This window comes from Gracilinanus agilis, chromosome 3 (genome assembly GCF_016433145.1).
Source record: "Gracilinanus agilis isolate LMUSP501 chromosome 3, AgileGrace, whole genome shotgun sequence".
NCBI classification, from domain to species: Eukaryota; Metazoa; Chordata; class Mammalia; order Didelphimorphia; family Didelphidae; genus Gracilinanus; species Gracilinanus agilis.
Genome location: NC_058132.1, coordinates 381,149,592 through 381,175,087, shown reverse-complemented (window position 1 = coordinate 381,175,087; position 25,496 = coordinate 381,149,592). Strand labels below are relative to the sequence as shown.

The 25,496-nt window shown below is 35.7% G+C and overlaps 1 protein-coding gene and 1 non-coding gene across 2 annotated transcripts in view; both read right to left on the bottom strand.

Moving 5' to 3' along the window:
* The window catches only part of POLA1 (DNA polymerase alpha 1, catalytic subunit), a 358,044-nt gene that overhangs the window by 308,692 nt on the left and 23,856 nt on the right, over positions 1 to 25,496 (bottom strand). The window contains exons 12-24 of the mRNA XM_044670152.1: positions 23,076 to 23,192; positions 20,840 to 20,914; positions 19,821 to 19,959; positions 18,488 to 18,642; positions 17,977 to 18,061; positions 16,256 to 16,317; positions 14,337 to 14,426; positions 10,546 to 10,662; positions 8,168 to 8,343; positions 6,918 to 7,047; positions 6,281 to 6,400; positions 4,739 to 4,838; positions 3,373 to 3,497 (exon numbers count right to left, since the gene is read on the bottom strand). Coding sequence (XP_044526087.1) covers positions 3,373 to 3,497; positions 4,739 to 4,838; positions 6,281 to 6,400; positions 6,918 to 7,047; positions 8,168 to 8,343; positions 10,546 to 10,662; positions 14,337 to 14,426; positions 16,256 to 16,317; positions 17,977 to 18,061; positions 18,488 to 18,642; positions 19,821 to 19,959; positions 20,840 to 20,914; positions 23,076 to 23,192 — 1,491 coding nt within the window. The remainder of the gene's footprint in view (positions 1 to 3,372; positions 3,498 to 4,738; positions 4,839 to 6,280; positions 6,401 to 6,917; positions 7,048 to 8,167; positions 8,344 to 10,545; positions 10,663 to 14,336; positions 14,427 to 16,255; positions 16,318 to 17,976; positions 18,062 to 18,487; positions 18,643 to 19,820; positions 19,960 to 20,839; positions 20,915 to 23,075; positions 23,193 to 25,496) is intronic.
* Positions 3,900 to 4,029, bottom strand: LOC123243484. The gene has a single exon (XR_006506006.1).

Below are 25,496 nucleotides of genomic sequence, written 5' to 3'. Positions count from 1 at the left end.
TATATATATATATATATGTATATATATATATATGTATATACACACACACACACACACATACATACATAGTTTGTGATAATTAGATTAAGTTTACACTGCCCATCTTTAGATTTAATAACTAAAGGTGAGAGCACCGCCAATTCTGGGAGGCCCATAACCCACATAACCCACGTGTGCTAGAGTGGGTGACAAATCAGAATCAACTGACTGCCCCTTTGGCAGTCCTATGAGAAGCGTCTATTGTGATTGGACATGCAAACTAGGAGGAGGCACAGGAAGTGACACATGAGTGACCCCTTTAAAAAGAGCTCCTCAATCAGCTGGGAACAGTCTTCAGGTGAAGAGGGCTGCTGGTGAAGGAGCTTTCCTGGTTCGTGGAGGAGTGCTAGCTGGAACACTGAAACCTTGGTGAGACTACCTTTAATATCTTCCTTAGAAGTCCATGTGGTGAGCTTAAAAACTGAATCTTCCTGAACTTCTCTTAAGGAACTTCCCTTTAATAGACTCTGTGAATGAAGCTTTGCTTCATTCACCTCCAGGCCTCTGGCCCTCTGACTCTCAGCTGAGGGTTAATTAGATCTACCTGGAATAATTAGAGGATCATAGTAATTTACCTGTGTTAGATTCTTATTTCCTTATTTCCTCTCTCTCTTCTCAATTGTAAATAAACTTCCATAAAAGTCAATTTTGACTTGAGATTATTCTTGAGGATTGATAATTGTTCAATCTTCTGGCGGCCAATCTTAAATATATTGAACCCCAAAAAAACCTTTTTCTCCCTTACTATATATATATACCAAAATATTTATAGCAGCAATTTTTGTGGTCTTAAAGATATGGAAACAAAATGGCTACTCGCTGAGGAATAACTAAAACTGTGGTACATAAATGTAATGGAATATTACTATGCTTTCAGAAATGATAATGCAAAAAAACAGGGGAAGACTTCAATAAACTGATACAAACACAAGAAAACAATAGTCATTTCTACTAAGTTTGTTGGAAAATGTGAATGTTTCAGTACAAGTGATATAAGGGAACAATTAGCTCATAACAGGAATTTTGTCAGCTTGTGAGCAATTTCACCTGCCCTAATTCCAGCATTCTAAAGGATGCAGCACCCCAGGTTGACTTCTTGTCCTTGGCCATTAGCTTTATCAGCCTGAACCACAGACAGTCACTATTTATTCTAATATTAATGTATCTTTTGACTACTTAAAGTGTATAAAACTGTGCTACCATTTTTATTAGGTTCCTATCTTTTCTGGGGTGTCACTGATTAAGTTTTTGAATGCTATGTCCCTAACACAATTTTTTCTATAAGCCTTGTGGCTTTTATTGTGTAATTTTGCATGGCATGTGAATGGAAAGAACAGCCATCATAAAACTAAAATGAATATGGCAAAATTACAAGGAACAATCTTGGCCCCAAAGATGTGAGAAGGTACTTCCTCTCACTCCTTTGCAGAGCTGGTTAGTCAATGAGTCTGGAAGAGTACACATATTGTTAGATATTTTCACATGCTGGTTGATTTTGCTAATGTTTTTCCTCTTTTGTTTTTTGTTTTAATTCTTTGTTATAAATGATGGATCTCTAAGAAAGGAAGGGATACAGAAGGAAATATTATCAATGTAAAAATAAAAAACAAAAATCTATTTTAAAAGGGAGGGAGGTAACAGTGATGCTTAAAAGGGTTTGGGGGAGAGAAGTAGCATGTTCAGATCTATACACAACGAAGATGACATAAGCACAATTAGGGAGCACTGCAAAGACTTGGCTCACAGAGTGGAAGCAAAAGGCAAATGGAATAGTCTAGGTAGGTATAAGACCCTTGTATAAAATGGTCTAACACTGATAATGGAGAGGTGAAGATAGACTGAAGAGAAGATGTTGCTGAGGTAGAATCAACAAGATTTTACTATTTATTGAATGTGAGATTTGAGCAAGAAGAAAAGTTCAAGGTAACACCACTTTTCCAACACTGGCAACTAGAAGAATGGTACTGCCACTGACCAATGGGAATTTTCAAAAGGAATAATTTTTGGAGAAAAAAGAGCAATTTCGAACATGTCAAGTCTGAAATGCTTAGACACTCAGATGGAATTCTCTTAAAGATAATTCCTAAATTCCTAATGAGGAAGAGAGAAGGATGAATAACAGTATAGCAAAGAGAAACCAGCAAACAATAAAAAAAAGAAAAGGAATGTTTAGAGAGAATTATCTAGGAAGCCAAGGAAAAGATTATCCAGAAGAAGACTGTCGTCAATAATGTTAGAGTTTACCAAGAGTTCAATGGGCATAAGAAATGAGAAAAGACTTTTGAAATTGTTGATAGGGAGGTCAGTGGGGAACTGAGACAACAGTGTGTATAGTTTGTGTGAATGATAACCAAACCACAAGGGGTTAAGTAACAAATCTGGCTGGAAAGTAGGAGAGGTATTGGATATGGGCTATTTTTAAAAGAAGTTTTGACATAAAAAAAAGATATAGTAATAACTTTATATAAAAGGAGAGTCTAGGGATGTCTTTTTTTTTTTTTAAGTAAAGGAAATCCTAAACACATTTGCAAAAAGCAAAGGCGGCAATAGAGAGGGAGAAATAAAGATACATGTAAGAGCAAAGTACTCAAACTTCGCTGGGAAGATATGAAGTCAAAGACAGAGAAAGGAATAAACTTGGGCAAAAAGCTTTATACATCATCTCTGAGATGGATGGAGGAAATAAATAATACATGAAACTGAAGCACTGAAGGAAAGGCTATTCAGTGATTGCACATCAGAAGGCCTGGATCTTTCTATGATATTCATACAGATGACATTAAAGAAATATTCTAAGGGTCAATTTTAATTATCAAAGCAAGATGATGCTTTTTTTATTATCAGTTCTGAACTGTATGTGAATCCTGAAACCAATACTCAATTTATTCAATATACCTAACTCAAGGTTACCTATATTCCAATATTTGGTATACACTCAATTTACTTAATATACCTAAATCAAGTTATTTATATACCAATAGTTGGTATATAGGTTAACTAGTGAACCACATTTTCTAAATAACCAGAATAATCCACATTTCCTAATGAGTACTCTGAATGGGAATGTATTGTACAACGTCCCATAAAAAAAAAAAAAACTAATCACAGGTAGCAGCTGGAGAGCCAGGCCTAGAGACAGGAGGTCCTAGGTTCAAATCCGGCCTCAGACACTTCCCAGCTGTGTGACCCTGGGCAAGTCACTTGATCCCCCCCTTGCCTACCCTTACCAATCTTCCACCTATAAATCAATACACAGAAGTTAAGGGTTTAAAATTTAAAAAAAAAAAACTAATCACATAAAGTCAATTGCAACAATTTAGTACCAACACAAACCTCTGTAATTTTTTGGTCCTCTGAGGCAACTCTTTGCACAGTAGTGAAACAAATGTTAAACTCCTGGATGATGGATGGGTATAGACTGTTGAAGTCCAGGAGCAAAATAAATTTATCATAAAAACCTAAGTGGGATGGGAAGAAAGAAGAGTATATAAAAATTTCATTCAGTTGCTAAAGAAATAAATGACCACTGTCAACATCACATCAGAAACAATAAATATGATTAAGAACCAGCAAAGCAGAGGTGGAAGAGGGAGATTATGCCTCTCCCTGGAAGTTCCAATGGTACCTTTAACATTTTTCAACACCAATCCACTTAGATATAATCTTAAAATATTTCTGGCTTTTCAAAAAAATTAAAAATATTATTTACTCTTCTCCAAGGGATAACTTGTTAAAAATTCAATGATATAAGTTTCAATCGACATTTCTTTTCCACAAATGTATCTTCGGAGAATACAGTGAGCATCACAGTTACCTGTAAATAATCTTTGCTAAAGGTTATTCAGGAGACCTTCAATGAGATTTGTCAGAAGTGGAACGATCCAACTCTTGTTTACTTTCCAAGAGTGAACAGATAGCTTCTGTTTATATAGGACACTTAGGATCAGTTATCTCCACATGAAGGAGAAACTGAAATAAAACCAATGTCCACTGATAAGAAAAATATTTAAAATGAATAATGAAATCAGTTTGTTAAAAAAAAATCTCTCTTTGCAGAGTTTTAAGTATCTAATAAATATCATACTAACTCTACGGTCCTTTTAAAGTGGCAGGTGAGTGGAAAGAAATACTATTTGCAGATCATCAAATGGATTAAGTTAGATCCATTAAGTCTACTCTATAATCCAAGAGAGATTCAAGACATAACTCAGTTCACTCGAAATCATACAAACAGATTTTGAACTTGAAGGAACCAAGCTTCTCATTTTTCAGCTGAGAAAATTAAGGCCCCAAGAGATTAAGTGACTTGTCCAAGGCCTGATAGTGAATAGCAGAGCTATACCTTGAATGGATTCTCGCTTCCAAATCCAGCATTCTTGCAATTGTATAAATATGCCTAACAAAGAAATCTTTCTTCTTCTTATAAGTAATAGTGAGTCTTTTTTTTAAAAAAAAGGCAATTTTCCTTCTAGAATTGTAAAATACTCAATATTGCTCTTTTACTACCCTTTTGTAACAATCTAAAAGAATGGAACTACATCTTAGTTTCCAAAGTACTATCCTTTCCCAAAAAATCCCTCTGAACAGGTTTAAGGATTTCCTGAGAGGGGAAAAAAAGACTATTTTTCAAAAGTCAAAAATGTTTTGGTGTAGTCAGCCTCCATGTCCTCAAAAAACTGCATTCAGTTTCTAAACTTACCGACTTTGGGATCCAATACCAAGCCACCTGCATATGCTGCTTTCTTTCGTCCTTTTTTGGATTTATTTGCATCTCCATCAATATCTTCATCTTCATCTCCCTATCATTCAATAACAACAAAAAAACAAAAATCTAAGTAACATAAAGAATTAATTACAGAACAATAAAATTGGTAATTATCTCTTCCTCAGTCTCACCATGCAATTTTGACAAACAAAATCTTTACAAAGAACCATTCGACAATCATTTAAAAAATATTTCATTCTGTCACTATTTCTATCGTTACCCTTCTTCAACTCTACATGACTATTTATATACAAAATTTATGTATTATCAAACACAACTTATATGAAGAGTCAGCATCATGTGTAGTGGAAAAAGCTCTTTAACAGGAGTCAGAAGATCTAGATTACCAATTCACAATGTGGTATTTTCTCTGATCCTGAGCAAAATCCCCTTCCTGAGTCTCATTTTTCCTTATCAGTATAAAGGTAATAATAACTCCAGTGATAGCTAAATGAATGACTGAGAAGACATAAGTTCATCAGTAGTCAACACAACCTGCTTCTGCAAAAACAAGACTCAACATCTTAGAGGCAGGAAGGGGTTCAGAGAGGCCCAAAACATTTGTTTACAAAAGAATCATAAATTGGCTTATGTGGCCACTACTCTTCTTTGAAAAAGTCACATCACGTAGTTTCCTTTATCTATAAATAGAAGAACCTGAACTGAATGGCATCTACAATCCCTTTATACTTGTGAAATTCTATGCATTAATGAGTTTGAATTAATTTCTCCTACGTCAATTGCGAGATAAGATTATAAAGCATATATCTTTACTGCATTCTAAAATTACACTGTTTTGGCCAGAATATATATTAATAGTGGAATACTTCCTAAACAAACTAAAAACAATAATAGAGACCATTTCAAAAGAACTAACATAATATTTTATCCCAATCATATTAATATCTAACGATGGAGCACAAAGTGAAAACTCTATACTTAAGAAGCTGAGGAAAAAAATCTCTATTTAAAAATATAACCCCTCATTTACTAAGTCTTCAATATTTACTCAAAAACTTTGATGTTTAATTTTCATTAAGTTATAAAATCTTGGGTATCATCTAGTCCAATTCCTTTCATTTTATAGATGAGGAGGCCAGAGATCAGGTAACTTGCAAAAATCCCATAGCAACTGGCCAACAAGGCCATGATTTAAGTCCAGGTCTCCTTACTCCTATTCCAGGATTATTTCCACTATGTTACACTATCTCATCAATAAATACCTTTCCTCTGTACTTTTCAACATCCACGAATTTTTTTATTTGCATAAAGAAAAGGAAAAGAAAAATGAGCAGAAACAACTGGGACAGTCCTGTTACATATAAGGCTTCTACTATAAATGAGGACTTAATTATGTAATTATTTCAAAAATAGATGTTATACCAAAAAAAAAAAAAAGAAAAAGAACTGCCTAAAATCTGAATAGTAACAAATGTAGTCAAGAAAAAGGCAAAATATAACACATCTTTGACCCACCAGTCTTTGTTGAGGCTTCCTGAAATTCTGCTTGTCAGGCACAATATAGTTGTTCTCATAAAATGCATGAAGTAGCAAGAACTCATTACGCTCAGATCTACCACCCATCATTGTCCTTGACTACAAAAAAGAAAAGTTTTAACAAAATCATTCATTCTATTCTCCACCAAACAAAAGCAACTGATTTGGGAGAAGAAAATTTCAAAATGCTCTGCTTCATTCAATAATCTTAAAAACAAATGCTGATATCAAATATATAAAATCCTTCATAATTTTTTTCAATTATTTTGTCTGAAAAGGAAGTGAAACACTCAAATAATACACTAATTGTCTACTCTCTCTCCTCTCCCACCTTGACTAATGAACAGAACAGACAGCTTTAGATGTTTGAGGGAGGAACCTTGTGAGGTTGATCCAAATTTCAACATATTACACTTGGCATTTTTCTTCCCCTCTAACAACACCACTACATTCCTTTTACACAAAAAAAGGAAGCACACTTTCAATTACTTATTTTCAAAAGTTAGATTTAGATATGCTACCATATATCTACTAAAGTCAAAAACTGACTGAAAACAATCCTCCCTCCTCTTCCTCGTGCCTTCTCTCCCCAACCTCATCTGCTAAATGGATTTACCATAACATTTCCAGCAATGTTTGTGATTTGCAGGGCCAATGGGAGAACATTGAGCTCACACATGATTTGAAGAATGAACATGGCATCCTTCCAGGTGTTTTCTAATAGGTACATTAAATGAGGAGAGTCACTGCATAGGAAAGAATGAGACAGAAGTTATTAAAATACAGAAACACCACACAGTGAGGCAAGAAAATATTCAAGTAAATGGGATACAATAAACTTCAAGGTTGGGAGCACCTCAGCTTCAGAGCAGTTACTTTCCACAACTATTATCTACTGTCAATTTTGTCAACATAAAAAAAGTGTGAACAAAGTCAAGGCAGTATCTGGAGGAATTTTGTATGCAAAATGAATTTACGTTTGGGTTATTAGTATGAAAACTGCCTGAAATAACATGAAGTCAGTAACAGAAAGAGTAGAGACTAAATGATGCTTCATTTTTGTATTTCCTCAATATTTATACTAATTTCAGCAAAACAAGTAATCCAGGGATGAAAAACAAAATTTTGCAAACATAAAGACAATACACTCTTTATTCTCTATCTTAAAAAAGTAGGTAAATAAATCACATTCTCTCAAAGAATAGGTTGCTGTTAGAAATCCATTAGACTGATGGGGAAAGTCAAAAACTTTTCTAGCCATCAGGGACAATATTTAGTAAATCATTACTGCTGTACACTAAAAAGATCTCTGAGAGGGTCAGCGAGAAAATCTGCCCCTCAGGGTCTTCTCAGGATCTCCTTGAAAGTAGCATGAACCCTGGGTAATTGTCACTGATCATTTCAAAGAAGATTCTCCTCTTTTATACTTCCAGTGGTACACGCTATTATTTTGCAGAGGAAACTTACAATCAGCCTCTATTATACAAAAGAAAGAAGAATAAAGTAGATTTAATCTACACTACCGAGAAGACATAAATGATCACCTAATCACTGTAAAATGTAAAAAAAAGAAATAAGGGAATGATGAGAACCTTCTCATAAAAGGGCTTGGGGAGATGGAAGAGAGAAGATGGAAAGGAGGGAGGGAGATACATTCTCCAATCATTACAATGGCCTAAGTCATATATAATTCAAAACTGCTGGTTAGAAACACTACAATGATGCTGTAGAAGTAACCTTCTATATCTCTCTAACCCTACATCCCAGTCTATTATGTTCTACTTTAAACAGTACAAAAGTCTATTTTTTAAAAATGGTGCCTATGGTATTAAAGCAGGCCAAAGTTGGAGATGTTTTAGGATATACCTGTACATATTTCGTATATTTTCTGATGGAATTGTTTCCCTTTCTGTTCTTAGGATCTGATGGACTAGTTCAGATAAATGGTAACTCTTACAACGAATCAACTCTTTTGCTGAAATTTCCACATCACAGATCATACGGCCACAGGCTGCATTCCTTTCTGCAAAGCCACCCCGGCCCTATACAAAGGAAAAAAAATCAAGTCTCACTCAAAGCAGACAATGAAAGCATTTCTTTTAACTTATTTTGAGGAGGCAATAATAAGAAGGTCAATGAGGACAAAGTGTTCATGATAATAGTACCTCCATAAAACATCTAAAAGAATACCATTATTAAATATCCTATGGATGCTTAAGGTAGATTATTCAAAACAACACTAACAGAAATCTGGAAAATTACATTTGAATATTAAGTACTAATAAAATTTTAGGACTGGATTGTAAGATTTATTTTATATAGACCAATTAAGGTCTATAAAAGGGTTTTAAAAATTAGTAAAACATTAGCGAGTGACAGACTAAAACATACAAAGAGGATGTTCCCTGCAGACACAGAATTAAAATAATATATTTACCCTCCTCCTAAATACATACCGAAAAACTCCTGCCTCATTTCTTTGACCAAAAAGAAAAATTTTAGTTTTACAAGTTTCTACCAGAATCTCATCAGGGTACACTAAGCGATGAGAAGGGCATTATAGTGAAACAGAAAGAATGCTTCACTTGTCAACAGAGGGCCTCAGTTGGAGTCCCAACTCCATCTCTTATTATCCGTATGACTGGCAAGTTTTTAACTTCTATGGGCCTCTAAGTCTTATCAGTAAAAGGAGAAGGGTTAGATTAGATTACCTTCAAGGTTCTTTCCAGTTCTAAATAAATCTCTGACCCCAGGATTCTAAGGATACTTTCTAAGCCATGTTGTATGTAGCATTAATAATAATTCCTAAAATTTGTATGATACTTTAAGGTTTACAAAATACTTTTTTCACCTTGTATGAACTGATTTTCATGATAACTTTCTTTTTTTACTGAAAAATCTTATTTAATTAATTTAGAGTATTTTTCCATGGTTACATGACTCATGTTCTTTCCCCTCCCCTCCAACCCCCTCTCACACCACCCCCACCATCCCCGTAGCTGATGAACAATTCCACTGGGTTTTACATGTATTCATGATAACTTTCTAAGGCAGATACTACAGGTTATCTTAATTCACAGACAAAGAAATTAAGGCCCAGAGAACCTTGATTTGCTCAAGGTTACATAGCTAGTAAATATCAGGAATAAGATTCAAACCAAGGTCTCTCCCAGTTCCATGTCCAGAGAGACAGAAAATACTATGTGTGCATAAAGAAGGAAGAAGGGGAACAGCTAAGTGGCTCACTCCACCAGGAATGGAGATAGGAGGTCCTGGGTTCAAATCTGTCCTTAAGACACTTCCTAGCTGAGTAACCCCAGGCAAGTCACTTGATCCCAATTGCTCAGCTCTACTGCTTTTGGAATCAATACTTAGTATTGATTCTAAGACAGAAGGTAAGAATTATTGAAAGAAAATAAAATGAGAGAGAGACAGACACAAGAGAGAGCCTATGAACTTTAAGGGAAAATAACAAAAGAAAAATAAAAGTTGAGAAACATTTAGGCCAAAATATATGTTTTAGCATTACTGACATAAATTAGTTGTTATATATCCAAAAATAAATTCTGATTAGTCCCCAAAAAGAGCCATACATACGTAATTTCATTCTACAAAAGCTTTTCAGATATATATTTATCTATGTCCATGACTGCTAGAGTGGCGGTAGCAGTAAGTAGTAGTAACAGTGGGCATGAAGAAATCCACATAATGGAATAAGACCAAAAATGTCTGTGTCAACATGTCACCATGAAAGTACCTCATGTTGATTTACAAACCCACAACTTTGGGGACAACACCCACATATCTTCCTACTTCTAGTCATCATTGAACTGTAATGCCACACAGAGATACACTCTGTGTATTTGGGATTGCTACTGCTGCTGTATTTCAACTACTAACTTATGTAAACTAAAGATGTGTGGCTTTTACTGAGAAAATGCTGGTAGTTTTTAATCATCATTCACTATGCAAACATTTGTTAAGCATTTACTAGCTGCTAAAAATAGTACTAAATGCTAGGAAGAGATACATAAAGGAATTTAAGATAGGTTCCAAGCTCTCAAAAAGCTTATCCTCTAAAGTAAGGGACAAAGATATTTTATTAGAAAAACTAAAGTGCATTCATAGCATTATCTATACACAGGAATTTCAGTTACATTCAGTTACACTGTCTACTGCAAGAAACACTAAGATTTCATCATCCTAATTAAACAAATAATGAAATAAGCAATTGTTTTAATTACCCCAAGCTTTGGCATGTTGGATCTCTTTAGGCGACCTATCTTAGACCAATGAGGAACTTTGCACACATTAATTCTCTGCAGTAGCACTTCCAGATCAAATCCATAAATATTATGACCCTAACCAGAAAAAAGAAACAGCAGAGGAGGTTATAACAAATGCAAATTAAAGGACTTATCTTCATATGCACAGAATTTCTTTGCCCTTTCTTTTTTTGGTCTCTAATTGATGGCATCATGAGCCTACCTCCGATTGGAAGTCCTTTCTTCTTCAGGAATTTATTCATCAGCAGCATTCATTAGCCTTGACATTAACGAGGCTGCTCAGTAGATTGCTGGAATAAACTTTATTTCAACCTAATTGATGTTAGGTTCATATGATGTCTTTTAATTTGCAGTCTCATGCCTCACAGTCAGAGAGGCAGATGCAAATGTGAATAGCCTATATGCTTTTTTATTTAATCAGTAAAAGATGTGTTCAAACAATTTCACTTTACACACTAAGTCAGTTGCAAAATACTCAATGTTAAGATTTCACAGAAAAGCTACATCTACTATCTTCTTATAGAAGAGTTCAAATGTTGCTTATTTAGACCCTTAATCAAAATGTCACAAAGCAATTTTACACCACTACTTAAACAGTTTAGAGATGACATTTTCTGAAGACAAAAGAAACAAACCTGTATTTATTTGGGGAGTGGGAGGTGGGAACATCAAGTAGAGAACTAAAGTATTAAGAATCATAAAGGTAAACTTCCACCATCAAAGCCCTGATACCAGTAACCCTAGTATTTGAAAAAAGTTAAAGCAGGCCTAAAAGAACCAGGTAAGTAGGGAGATTATTTTAAATAAATAAGTAAACAAATAATAACATCATTACAGCAACTATATTTCTGCTGGTCATTGTTGGATCAATTCCCAGGTTACACTTTACCCATTTCAGGATTCTAGCCTCAAGCCTTCACACCAGAATGGCTCTCACACCCACAAAGGAGGTCAGGAATTGTTAATTTGCTGCTTGGGTGCTATTATTAGTTTGCTGCTTAAGATGCTATTCTATGACATTAGGGAGCCAATCATAATCCAAAGATGCAGAGGCTGCAATCAAAGTGCAGATTAGAGACTCCTAAATGTGGGCTATAGGAGATGCTAAAGCTAGAGTGGGGAGATACAGACAAGATTTTCCTACAATTCCATGATGGGTCCCAAAATATTTTGGAGGTATCTCAGATTCATTCGTGGCAATGGTTAAAAATTCCTAGTCAGATTCTCTACCTATTATTACTATCAAATGATCTATTAAATCACATATCTAATTGCAAACATGAAAAGAGGGGGGGAGGAAATGGAGAAAATTTTCCCAAGCTATAGCCTATCTCAATCATTGATTGAGCAAGTGGCACAGTGGACAGAGCACTGAGTCTGAAATCAAGAAGACCTAATTTCAAATCCAGTCACTGACACTTACAAGCTGTATGACCCTGAGTAAGTCACTTACCCTCTGCCTCCATTTCTTCAACTGTAAAAGTGGGATAATAAAAGGCCTATCTTTTAACAGGGTTGTTGCAAAGATCAAATGAGCCAATATTTGTAAAACCACTTAGCCCAGTTCCTGGCATTTAAAAGTATTCTCTTCCTTTTATACAGATGAAAAACTATTTCAGTACAATAGATATTTATTAAGTGATAAGAATACAAATATTCTCTGGCCTCAGAAGTTTACATTCTTGGGGGGGGAGGGCTTGAGGGAAGGGGAACATATAACACAGAAAAGCAAAGTATGAGGAAAACTGAAAATGAGAGAACACCACTGACTGGGGAATCAGGAAAGGCTTCCTAGGGCATAAATGGCACCTTGGAAGAAGACAAATGTTTGGAGAGGCTGCAATGAAGATTGGGTTCCAGGTGTGGGAATGGCACAGTGGTGATATGGAGTACCAAATCTGAAAATGGCTAGTAATCTGGCTTGGCTGGGAGGAAGAGCTCAAGAGGAGAAAGAAAAGCTTTTTAAATGTCTGCTATTAATGAGAGACCCTTGGGAGACGATGGGAAGAGCACTGAGTTTGGAATCAAAACATCTGAGTTCAAATCCTGATACTGCCAATGCCTATGTGACCTTGGACTTCAATTCTGTAGGTCTCAATTCTTCATCTACAAAATGAGATTGGACAATACGATCACTAAGATTCTTTCCAGCACTGAACCTATGATCTTATGAACCCATAAGGCTGGAAAGGTAGATGTCAAACAGATTGGGAAGGGTTTATATAGGCAAAAAGGGCACTGCCACTAAAGATTTTTAAGTGAGGTGATGACAAGCTCATACCTGTGCAAGATTTTGGCCACTGTGGAAGATGGACTGGAGAGGGGGAGAGAATGGGAAGAGGAAGGCTAATAGTCTTCTAATTAGGAGACTAAGACATTCATCTAGACCAGTGATAGGCAAACTATTCCCAGCAGGCCAAATCCAGGCTGTAGTTTGCCCATCACTGCTTTAAGCAATTCCCTAATCACTATGCCCCCACATCCAAATGTAGTGATTAGGGATCTGCTTAAAGCAGTGATGGGCAAACTATGACCTGGATCTGGCCCGCTGGGAATAGTTCCCATCACTGATCTAGATGAAAGGGAAGGGGCATGGGTCAGAACTAATGGCAGCTTGTTTGAGGGAAAGGAACGGAATGGATGTGAGAGCTGTGGTACAGAGAGTATCCACCAACTCACTGAACATGGGAGGAGAGAAAGACTAGATCCATGGTGGCAAACCTATAGCACACTGCCAGAGACAGAATACATACAGAGACCTCTCTGTGGGCACACATGCCAAGGACCCCCCACCTCCCTGCCCAACAGCCCATCCAAAGGGAGTGCTTCCTCCCTTACCATGGGTGGAGTAAGGGGAAGTAGGGTACACCCAGCACTCGGGGGCGGGGAGGGGAAGGGGTATGGACACACAATGTGGTCAGGGGGTGTGGGGCCTGGCACTCCATCTCTAAAAGATTCGCCATTACTGCTCTGAATTATAAATGTGGGTACCTGGGAGAATGGTGGTAACCCGAATAGAAAGAAGGAAAAATGAGTTCTACAAAAGATAAGTTCAATTTAAGAAAAGCTTCCAGGAAATCTAGAAAGGAGAATCTAACAGAAAGTGGATGACAAAAGTTTAAGTAAAAAGAGGGATGGGGGCCATGCCCGTGATTTGAATAGTGTAAAGAATGGAGAGCAGCTAGGTGGCTCAGTGGATTGAAAGCCAGGCCTAGAGACAGGCAGTAGGGGTTTAAAAAAAAAAAAAAAACAGCTGCCTAGAGAACACTGAGAAGGTAAATGATCTGTCCAGAAAATCAGAGAGTCAAAAGACAGACTTGAGTCCAGATCTTCCAGGTTTCAAGGCTGACTCTGTTCACTGTACTTTTATGCTGCTTACCCAAAAGATTAGAAAATAATAAAGCAGGAAAATGTAACACAGATTTCTACTGTAGGCGTTAAATCACACTTCTGAGGCAGACAACAATTACACAAGATTATTTGCAGTGACATACGCCTAATTTAGCATGCCATCACATCGACTGAATCAAAAACTTTTGTTTTTGACTATAGAAAGATGTGTTTTAAGTTGAATTTTCCCGGTTGGAACAGCAATTCATAAAGGCCAAGAGAGTTTTTATTTTATTCCAGGACTGTACCATTCAATCAGAAGTAACTAACAAATTCATACAAGTTAAAAGAACTAAAGTCTGCACAAAAACCTAAAAACAATCAGTTTTCTATGATAAAGTCAAACAAAACATACTCACCACAATGACATCTGGGTCAATTTTGTGAACTTTTGCCAAGAAAAAGCCCAGCAATGTTCTCTCTGTTGCAGCAATCTCAATCTTCACACTCTATGAGATAGAACAGATAACTGTCACTTTGTTATTTCTTTGAAAGAGCATCCAGTTTGAGCAAATTTCAGATTTCTTAGTGCTAAAACAGGTTGTAACAAATTATTCTATTTGAAGGCACACTCTTCCTATTTGTGTAAAATCCCTCAGTAACCCATTTATTTATAACCTTGTGACGAGACAAAGAGTGTAAGCAATGAGTACTCAGGTACAGGAAGCATCCCCATGGACACATTCTTCTACATACATAAAGATTTTTCTGAGGAGAACCTTAACCACCTATCCACACAGGCATTTCCCTGTAGAATTACAAGTGGTGACTGAGATTTCATTATATGTGAGTATATATGTATATATTTTATGTGTGTGTGTGTGTGTGTGTGTGTGTGTGTGTGTGTGTACATAATCCCTTCTCCCTGAGGTTATGAATTAACCTCAAAGGAAGTTCAAAAAGAGTAGTCCAAAATGTAGTTGCATTCATTCGTGGTGCTTTAAGATCTACAAAAAGCTTTATAGACTTTTGTCAGGCTTTAATGCTTCAGGAAAATTCTATGCAGAAAAGTATTAAAGATGTTTTCCTCACTTGACAGATAAGGAAACCTAAGAGTCTGAGAGATTAAGGAAGATATCCATGATAAGACAGCTAATAAGTGTCACAGGGGCAATTAAGTGGTTCAGTGGATAGTCAGATCTGGAGATAGGAGGTCTTGCGTTCAAATTTGGCCTTAGATGCTTCCTAGCTGTGACACTGGGAAAGTCACTTAATCCCAATTGCCTAGCCCTTACTGCCCTTCTGCCTTAGAATCAAGTTGACTCTAAGACAGAAGGTAAGGGTTTAAAATAAATGAATGTGTCAAAGGGAGAATTTTATCCCAAGATATCCTGATTCCATCTAATACTCAATAGGCTTCACTACAGTAGGTTATGCAAATCACCATTTTATAAACAATACATGAAAATAACTTACAGTGTATTAAATATAAAGAAAAATATTCTCAGACACAAGGTCTCAAAATATTAATCTAAATTTAACAAGAACTCTAATTAGCAAAAACTATGGATATGTTTAGAAGCAATTGCCTTTAATAAAGATCCTACAATTAACAGAGGTACACAACTCAGTTAACTGAAACACTTCAATTAGCTTATACCATAAGCACCAGTTTTCCAAGATAATATGACTTCATAGGATGTTCAGTAAATATCAGTAAAAGGTGAAAAAATAAACACAAACCTCTAACTTGTGCTTAAACTTGGTGTCTAAACTGCTAGGGTAGAGTTTACTGAAAACTGGACAATATTATCTCACCCAGACTTTCCACTAAAATTCCTTTACAATCCCCCTGATATTCCAACCCTGAATTCCTTTGGGCCAGAAATGACACCAACCACATTAACAATGGAAAAGGAAATCAAAATATGTTTTTGATTGTGAAATTAGAAATCTAAAGGTGGGTATAGGTCACTTTGTTGATACAGTGCAAAATAGTTTCTTCCCAAGCCTGGAAATCCATATGCTTTGTTATATATTATGTTTCTAATGCATTTTTAATCCCACAAATCCCACCTCTGACATTAACTAGCTGTCTAACTCTGGGCAAGTCATTTAGCTAAGTTGAAGACATCTGGTGAAGGAAATGTAAGCATTAGGAGTTCCCTACACTGATGAAATTATTGATTCCTCACATATTTGCATAATGCCACAAAGTTACATAGCAAAGAGCAATTTTATAGTTCCAAATATAACCTATTTCAACTGCTCCCATATATAATAATCCTTTTCCCCATTTCCATAACAGCAGAATTCAAATACTAAATAAATTCTTTACCTTTTTATTAATAACTTCTTTAAAATCATATGGGAAGATACAGTCATTTGGTTTGGACACAACTAACCAGAGAAAAAGAAAAACAGCCATCTTAGTTGCAATAAAGGAACAAGAAAAAAAATAAGGATAGTTGTACATAAAGTTATACCATAAACTAATCAAATCAGGTATTTTAATTTAAACCATCAAGGTTCCTGAAAAGTAAGGTGGTATCTGGAAAATGAGATGGTGACCAGATCCAATGCAAAAGGTTTTTGGATGATAACAAATTATAGTTATGTTTACAAACACTTTTCCTCACAACCATCCTGTGAGGCATAGAGATCTTAAAAGTAGGCCAAACATGGGACCCTGAGTCCTCACAATTATCAAAACTAACCTATAGAATTTTTTACAGTCATTTAGGGAGGAATAGAAGAAATATTAAAGCTTCAATCAAAATACAATACTCTCATGACTTCAACTGGCAACAGAAAATAGAGGTATGTAGTCCCTTACACAGAAAAGAGAAGCATCCAGAACCTAAAGAGGTTAATTTGATTTACCTCTCCCAGAACAGAGAGACAAGAAAGTAGTCAAACATATTTTCATGAGTGCTGCTACCATCATTGTTCTTCTGATATTTTCAGACAGTGAAGTAAACTGAATGCTGGTCTTAAAGCCAGGAATACTGGGTTCAAAGCCTGGCTGCTCACACTTAATAACTGTGTGGTACTGGACAAATTACTTAAACCCTAAATATCAGCTTCCTCCTAAAAGAGGAAAATAACATCTGTAACCCTTATTTCAATGAGGAAAGTGCTTTGCAAAACTTAAATGTAAAAACATAAGTTGTTGCTGTTGCTATTATTGTTATTGCTATTATGATTATCCTATACCAACCAGTAAAGCTTTGTAATCACTACTGGCCCTCACACATCTTTTTTCTGCCCTTTTGATGGGGGTTTTAGGCCCTCTTCTAATATCAAACCAAGGGGCCAGATCAAATATATGGCCCCAATGTAATCACACATTCTAGGCTAAGAAACCAAGATGGTAAGAACTTGTACAAGCTAATGATGACCAACATTCTAGTGCTCACCATTGCACCAGAAGAATCTATACATAATGAGCAATTGAATTCAAGCAAGAGCATTACTGGATTGGAATCCTCCTAGGGATTAACGTACATTACACTTTCTGAAATATGTTTACACATTAGCAATTTCATGTATCCCACATCAAGCTGTAATTTAAGTTTATATTCCCTTCCCCCAACTAAAGCATGAATGAACATTTATACTCTTCAGCACCTGTTTCTTTCTATGTCTCTTTCTGGCTTTACCCTCTGAAGCCCTTTTGAGTGTAACTAACCTTGGAATTTCTAACAGATCCAATGTGGTGGTTCAATTCAATTTGGTAAATATTTATGGAAACCTCCTTTATGCCTTTGCACATTAAGAATACAAAGATGATATAGTAATCCCTGTCTGCAAGGGACCCATAATCTAGTGAGGTAGTTCATTAGGACTTGGCTCTTCATAAAAAAAGGAATCTCAGACTACAAATGTTACATCCAAAAAAATGCCAGTTTTCAACACTGAGTGAACTTCTTTCACAAAGCTCAGCAATTGTAGCAGAATAGATTTTTTTTAATCTAGATTCCTGTTGCTATAGTCCGAGGGTAAAAATAAAGGGAAATTGAAATCAAATCTTAACAAATCAGTCAAATAAATACCTACCACAGAAGTGTGACTGAAAAGGAGGCTGGGGTGCTGCTTTATCCAAAGGAAAACTGTGATGGATCAAAGCTGCCAAAGCAATAACCTGTAACAGAAAATCACAACCAGGAAAACTATTTAAAAAACAATCACACTGTAGTGTACCTGAACTGCTAATTGTTACCTTTTCCTATGTATGCTTTATTCTAATACCTAGTTGGCTATTCTCTGTACTCAGACTAACCATGTTAATAGCTACCTAAGAGCAAACCAATTCATTAGTATATATTTTTAAATGCTACATCTCAAAGCATTAGGAATTTATTTCCAAAAGCTATCTTTTTTTTTTTTTTTTAATTTCCACACCTGCCAAAGTTATTTTATGTTCCAGATACGAGTTCAGAAACACTAACCTGGAACTCCATTTCCTTCCCAAAAGGAAACCATTTTCACTTGCTGAAAATTTCCACAATCATAGGTAACTATCACCTCTATAATAAAGTATAAAATGTGATCCATGCTATTTATTCACCTCATTCTGATGAGTCTTTGCATTCTGCATCGTCTTCAAGCTGAACGACATGATCACAAGGGGCGGGGGAGCAATATCTTTAACAACATTCACCAAGTCGGGTTTTAAAGCCATGGCCTCCACTTTACACCAACTGATTGGTTGATTCAAGAGCTCTAAGAAAGAATGGATTAAAAAAAACCAATAGCTATTTACAGAAGAACTCTCCTCATCAGAATGGATCAGTGGTAAATTACTTTTCAAACCTATCTCCTAATATGCATAACTTTCCGAAAGAATAAAGCCTCATTTACAGTTATCGACACTTGAAACAGTCATATGTCTTCTGGCACCCAGTTGTTTTAAAGATCAACTATTATTTATAATTTGCCAACTAGCTTGTAGCACCATGCCAAGCACATAGCAGATGCTCACAATATGTTTATTCACTAACTGCTGATTGACCAACCATCCACAGAACACTAAATGTCATCATCATCCAATGATTTTACTGTACCACTCCCAACAAAGCTGAAATATCATTGAGTATTCAATAATTATTATCTAAATTCCTAATGAAGAAAAATATCAAATGAGGAAATGTGTTTGAGGTTTCCAATTCCTTCAACTGCAAATTTCAGGTATGTTTGCCTAATAACAATTTAAAAATTTTATAACCTTGTCATTTCAAAAGGATGTTATTTGTGAAAATTCCTTGTGATACACATACTAAGTTAATCTTGCAAAGCTGAAATAATAGAACAACCAATAAGTAAATGAGATAGCGCCAAAGATTCTTAACTGTCAGAGATAGTTTAAATGTACATAAATCCTGGCTGAAGGTGAAAAATAAACCAGACTCAACCTTTAAAGTTCCCTTCAGGCCTACTGATCCATTTTGCTATGGACTTCTTTACTTTGGTACCTTTGATTAGCTAGTCATCAAAGAAATTTAATCAAGTATTTAAGAGAAGCCTAGAACATAACATATGAAATAAGAGATTTACATATTTTAAAATATTGAAATATGATACAGTCATTGGATTATGTCTGCTGACACCTTCATATAAAAGAAGAAATAATAATTTTATAGCACTACCAAAAGCTATCTAGCTATGACACACAAGTGCAATGAACTGGACAAAGTACTTCAGAAGAATCTTAAGAGAAACAATTTCTATACTTATTTCACTCTTAAAGTTAGATAAATTACAGGTACCAATTGTTTGTCAGCATGCCTTAAACAAAACCTGCTTCATCAAAAAAATTTCAGAAAACCTGAAGTGAGTAGATTTCCATAAGTATTCTTTTTTTAAAAATCTACTCTGAATTCTGCATGAAAATTATTCCTTACGTGGATTTTTTATTTCCAACCAGCAAGGGCCTTTGATCTTCCTGTTCATTAAGAAGAGTTCCAAACTAGATGTATTGGTCCCAAATACATGAGAAAATGTCTCTCCTTTCAAATCCTGAGGTAGTTGTGGTAGTTCAGCCTTTTAAAAAATTATCAAAACAAAAAGTAACAAAATTACACAGATTCTATAATATTCATATGTAATAAACAGAAGTCACTTTGTGTAGGACATGAAATGTTTTGAGTAACTTAAAATGCAAATGGTCACAACTTAAACAAGCATTTCATTTGTTTTTTTCAGAGACAAAACAGTGATCTTTAAGGTGGTTCTTAGGAAACATAAGAACAGCCTAAAAGATCTTTCAAAGAGGTGAATTTTGACCTGACTTAAAAAGGCCTCATTACTTAGAGATAGCCAAATTCTACTTCATCAGGATAAAAACAGCTACAATAAGGCAATGCAAATGTTAAGTCCTATTCAATACACTTGCAATTATAAGCCCTTCCCTTAGTATTATCAGAAACATTTTCATCAGTTTTCACAGTTCAAAATCACAAGATCAAAAGCAACAGAGTGGTGTGAAGACACAGTTAATGAATATCCCATAGACATGACATTGCTACTCAATGAAGCAGTGATAGCTGCATCAAGGTGACAGTGCTATAGTTCACCTTTCACATTTACTACTACTACTCTCAATGGACACTTAAAACAGATTAATAAAATTACACAACTGTAAAAAGACCCCAAAATCTACTTAATATATTATACTCATATTTATTGATACATATGGTTTGAGGCGTTTTTCCCTAACAATTTTATCATCAATATGAAGATGTAGCTTTGGAAGTCAAAAAAAAAGTTCTTTTAGACTACTATCTCTGTAATTAAATTAATTTTCTGTATTTTTATCATTCATTACAAGGAAGTTTACTTCAGTGAACTCTGACCTTCAGTTCAAAGACAGGAAAGGAGAAAAAAAAATTTCTATTCTAAGAAAATCTCTTTCCTTACTTACCGAGTACCTAACTTCCAAGTATTCAGATTTTTCTGGAACATCCGGGATCTCAAAAGCATAGTTCTTTTCAACTTTCTGAAACAATAACCAAACAATAAAGGGGTTTCTGTATCTATTTTATATTCTGTAAACTATTTTCCTAAATAGACTAATATATTCAGTTAACAATATAGAAGAGTCTAAGTCAAAAAAGCAAGAACCATTCTTTCCTACTTCAACTATTACAAAAACATGGAATGGATTTTCAGTGAACAATAAAATGTTAAATAGGTTTGTCACTGCCACCACAAATTTTTTAAAATTCTTACCTCATTTCTTAGAATTGTAATTGATTCTAACGCAGAACAATGGTACAGTATAGGTAACTGGAGTTAAGTGACTTTCCCAGGGTCACAAAGCTAGAAAGTGTGTAACCACTACAAATTTAACAAACATTTTTTAATGTTTGTAGGATTTAGAACCAAAAGTGGCCTCATAGGGGGGAAACTAGATGGTTCAGTGGATTAAGAGCCAGGCCTAGAGATGGATGGTCATGGGTTCAAATATGGCCTCAGATACTTTTTGGCATGTGACCCTGGGCAAGTCACTTAACTACAATTGCCTCACCCTTACTGCTCTTCTGCCTTGTAACCAATAAACAGTACTGACTATAACACAAAAGGTATGGGTTTGTTTTTTAAAAAAGAGAAAAAGCAGCCTTAGATAGTATATGGGCCAAACCCCTGTTTTTACTCAAATAACAAAGTGGTCTGTGATGTTATCAGTCCTGGACAATCCTGATTCAGAAACTTACTCCATCAACAAAAAAGCAAAATCTAAGTGCTGTAATAATTATTGCCAAACTGTAATAATTAAAATTGTGAGGATGATAGTAGCTTAATAACTTTATTAAATCAAAGTAATAGAAGTAGTAAAGAGAGGGAAAGATAGGAGAGAGGGAGAGAGGTACTTAACTTTCTAATCTATTGGCTACCATGAAAGGCCTGTGGCTAAACTCTGAAAAAGGTTCCTTTAGTTCTCCACACTCCAGCCAGAAGACCCAGATGGGCTCCACCACTAACTCTCACTCGTCATCACATCTCAGGAACCAACCATAGTTTCTTAATTTGCCTGGGCTGCCCAGGCATTGCCTAGCCTGTGAAATCAGTTTTCTGTCTCCTTGATTCCTTGTTTCTTTAACTTCCTCTCTCTGAGGGCTTATCTTTACCTGAATTTACTCAATGGGATTTGACCTCCAGGTCACTGAGAGATGGCGTTAAAAAAGCGACATAATGGAGAGAGAAATTTGCTTCCAACAATGCTTAATAGATAAATCCTTTAGGGAGTTGTCGGAAATACAGAGAAATTTGTTCAAGGTCATTTAGGTGTCTGAGAAGCTAGGACTCCCTAGGTCCAAGGTCAACACTCCATCCACTATACCACTCTGCTTCGACAGTCTCATTTTACAACTGAGTAAACGATGGTCCAGAGAAGTTTGGGACTTGCTCAAGGGCACACTAGTAGATTCAAGTCCAGGTCCTCTAACTTCAAATTCAGGGCCTTTTTCAGGCATAAAAAAATTAAAATGTATCAAAATATTAAGTGAACTAAATTATCTGCAATGAAATTAAAACCCTATTCCCATAAAAAGGTCAAAATTCTGACACACACACACACACATAATTTCCATGTTTAATTAGTTGAAAGTTCTTTATCCTTACTCTCTCAGTATTAACCATATCATGTACATTAGTATCAACAGCCACTGTGATGACTGGACAATAATCCCAGAGGGGGTAATTATGGGTATCAATTCAAGAACTAGTGAGTGAATTCCTTAAAGAAAATATATACCATTCTAACAAAAAATTTTGATATTCTTTGAGGAGTCTTTCTTTGTGACTACTTCTTAAGTATTACACCTATCCTTAGTCTTGACATTCATCAGCTCAGGAGGCAACCAATGTGAGATTATAAAAAAGGAAAGCAAATACTTGATTATTCCAGAAAGAAGGCAAAAGATTTGTTATTGGGAAAACAAGCAATTAGTTTACTTTGTTGAGTTTAGCATGTCTTTTGTTTTCCAACTAAAGACAAGGAGATGGAAAACAATATTTTTGCCAGTCTCCAAAATGGTATATGTATATACTTTCTTCTACTTAAAAGACCTTTAAGTAGGAGAGTACGTATTAATATCTGCTGAATGAATGAATAAATTACTACTACATCTGAAGAAAATTTGTCACCAAATACAAACCCTGGACTTGAACTTCATAATCTTATATTTTGTTGCAGTCTTTTCATCAAATTCTTGGTAAACATCTTTCATTGTAACTGGATTCCCCTTCTTTTCTCCAGTAGTTAGATCTATCCGCTGTTCTCCCCCAAAAGAAAAAAAAGGAGAAAAAATATATATGTAAAAAATTCAATCAGCAAGATTCAAGTTTTTAAATTCATTCATTCAGCCTTTCCCATGTAGTTATTTATGTAATAGCCTGGCGAATAATTCCAAAACCCTGCAAAAACCTTTGCCTGCTCTATCAACTGCATCAATCCAGGATCCAGTGATTCCCAAAGTGGGTGCTACCGCCCCCTGGTGGGTGCTGCAGTGATCCAGGGGGGAGCGGTGATGGCCACAGGTGCATTTATCTTTCCTATTAATTGCTATTAAAATTTAAAAAAAAATTAATTTCCAGGGGGCTAAGTAATATTTTTTCTGGAAAGGGAGCAGTAAGCCAAAAAAGTTTGGGAACCACTGATTTAGACTCTAAAAGGAACTTTGAAATGATCTAATCTTACATCCTCACATTTGCCTACCATTCCTGGTGCTCAAATTCCTGAGGTAAAAAAAATCCAATAAATCAAAAAACATTAACTAAGTACATACTAGGTGCCAGGTATAAGCACAATACCAATACGAGGACAAAAATGAAACAATCTCTGCCGTTGAGGAGTTTACAGTCAATCAGGTAATACATGTATGTAAATCAGAATACACAAAAATACATACAAAATAAATACAAGATAATGGGGTGGGGCTTAACAGGTAGAGGGAGCAGCAAGGTTTCATGTAGTAGGTATCATCTCAGTAAAATTTTGAAGAACACAAGGAAATACTCATTCATTATGAATCATAACAGACTCTCCCATTCACAAAATGGAGAATGTCATGAACACACACAAAGAAATAATCTTAATCTTTGTCACTGATCCCTTTGTTAATCTAATACAGATTCCTCAGAATAATGTTGCATAAAATATTTAGAATTTCAAAGGAAATGAATTACATTGAGCTGTTATCAAATATTTTTAAATATATTGATACGATGGAAAAAGAATTGGAAATTGAGGGAATGTTCATCAATTGGGAAATGGCTGAGCAAATTATGATGCATGATAAGCAAGATGATTTCAGAAAAAACTTCAAACATCTGCAAGAATTGATGCAAAGTGAAATAAACAGAACTGCAAGAACATTGTACACAGTAACAGCAATACTATATAAGATGACCAACTGTAACAATTTTGCTACTCTCAGCAATGCAATGATCTGGGACAATTCTGAAGGACTCATGGCAGAGAATGCTATCCACCTCCAGAAAAAGAACTGTCAGAGTGGGAGGGATGTAGATCAAAGCAGAGTAACTTTCATATCAGTGAATCTGCACTTTTACTTCAGGTTTTGGTATTGTATGAGGGTGCTTTTGCAACAATGACCAATATAAAAGTGAGGTTTGCATGACAATTCATGTATAGCCTAGATCAAATTGCTTGCCATTCCTGAGTGTGGGAAGGGAAGGGAGGAAGGAAGATAGTTTGGATCTTATAATTTTAGAAACTGTATGTTGAAAATTATTATTACAATGTAACTAGGAAAATAAACTATCTTTGAATTTAAAAGATATATATATATATTTATATTCATGCACCTCAAGTACTGAACACTAAAGTTTTAGAGAATTTTAGAGGATTACAGATAAAGAATTTGATTCTTGGCACTACAGGAAGGGCAAATGAAGGGACTTTCTTCCTAAATGGCATAGGAGGTATTTGTTGCTAGCAGCTATAAGTCACATCAGTTGGGCAGAATAATAAGCTATGTCTCCAAGGGGTGAATTCTCAATTACTTAAGAAAATGGAAGAGACATTATAAGTGAGTTAAAATCCAAAGAAAATTCAGAAATTTTAGATTATTAGTTTCACCTAATTTCACCACCAAATCATCTAACAGAAAGACTAACAAAACACACTGAATTTCTGTCATTTTCTCTACTGTATCTAAACCAGTGATGAGGCAGCTAGCAAGCACAGCATTCATTATTAAGAAAGAAGAAGGAGGGGGCAGCTGGGTAGCTCAGTGGATTGAGAGTCAGGCCTAGATTTGGGAGGTCCTAGGTTCAAATCTGACCTCAGACACTTCCCAGCTGTGTGACCCTGGACAAGTCTCTTAACCCCCATTGCCTAGCCCTTAGCACTCTTCTGCCTTGGAGTCAATACACTGTATTGACTCCAAGATGTGATGTAAGGTAAGGTGGTGTGGTGTGGTGTGGTATGGTGTGGTAAGGTAAGGTGGTGTGGTGTGGTGTGGTGTGGTAAGGTAAGGTAAGGTGTGGTGTGGTGAGGTGGTGTGGTGTGGTGTGGTGAGGGGAGGGGAAGGGAGGGGAGGGGAGGGGAGGGG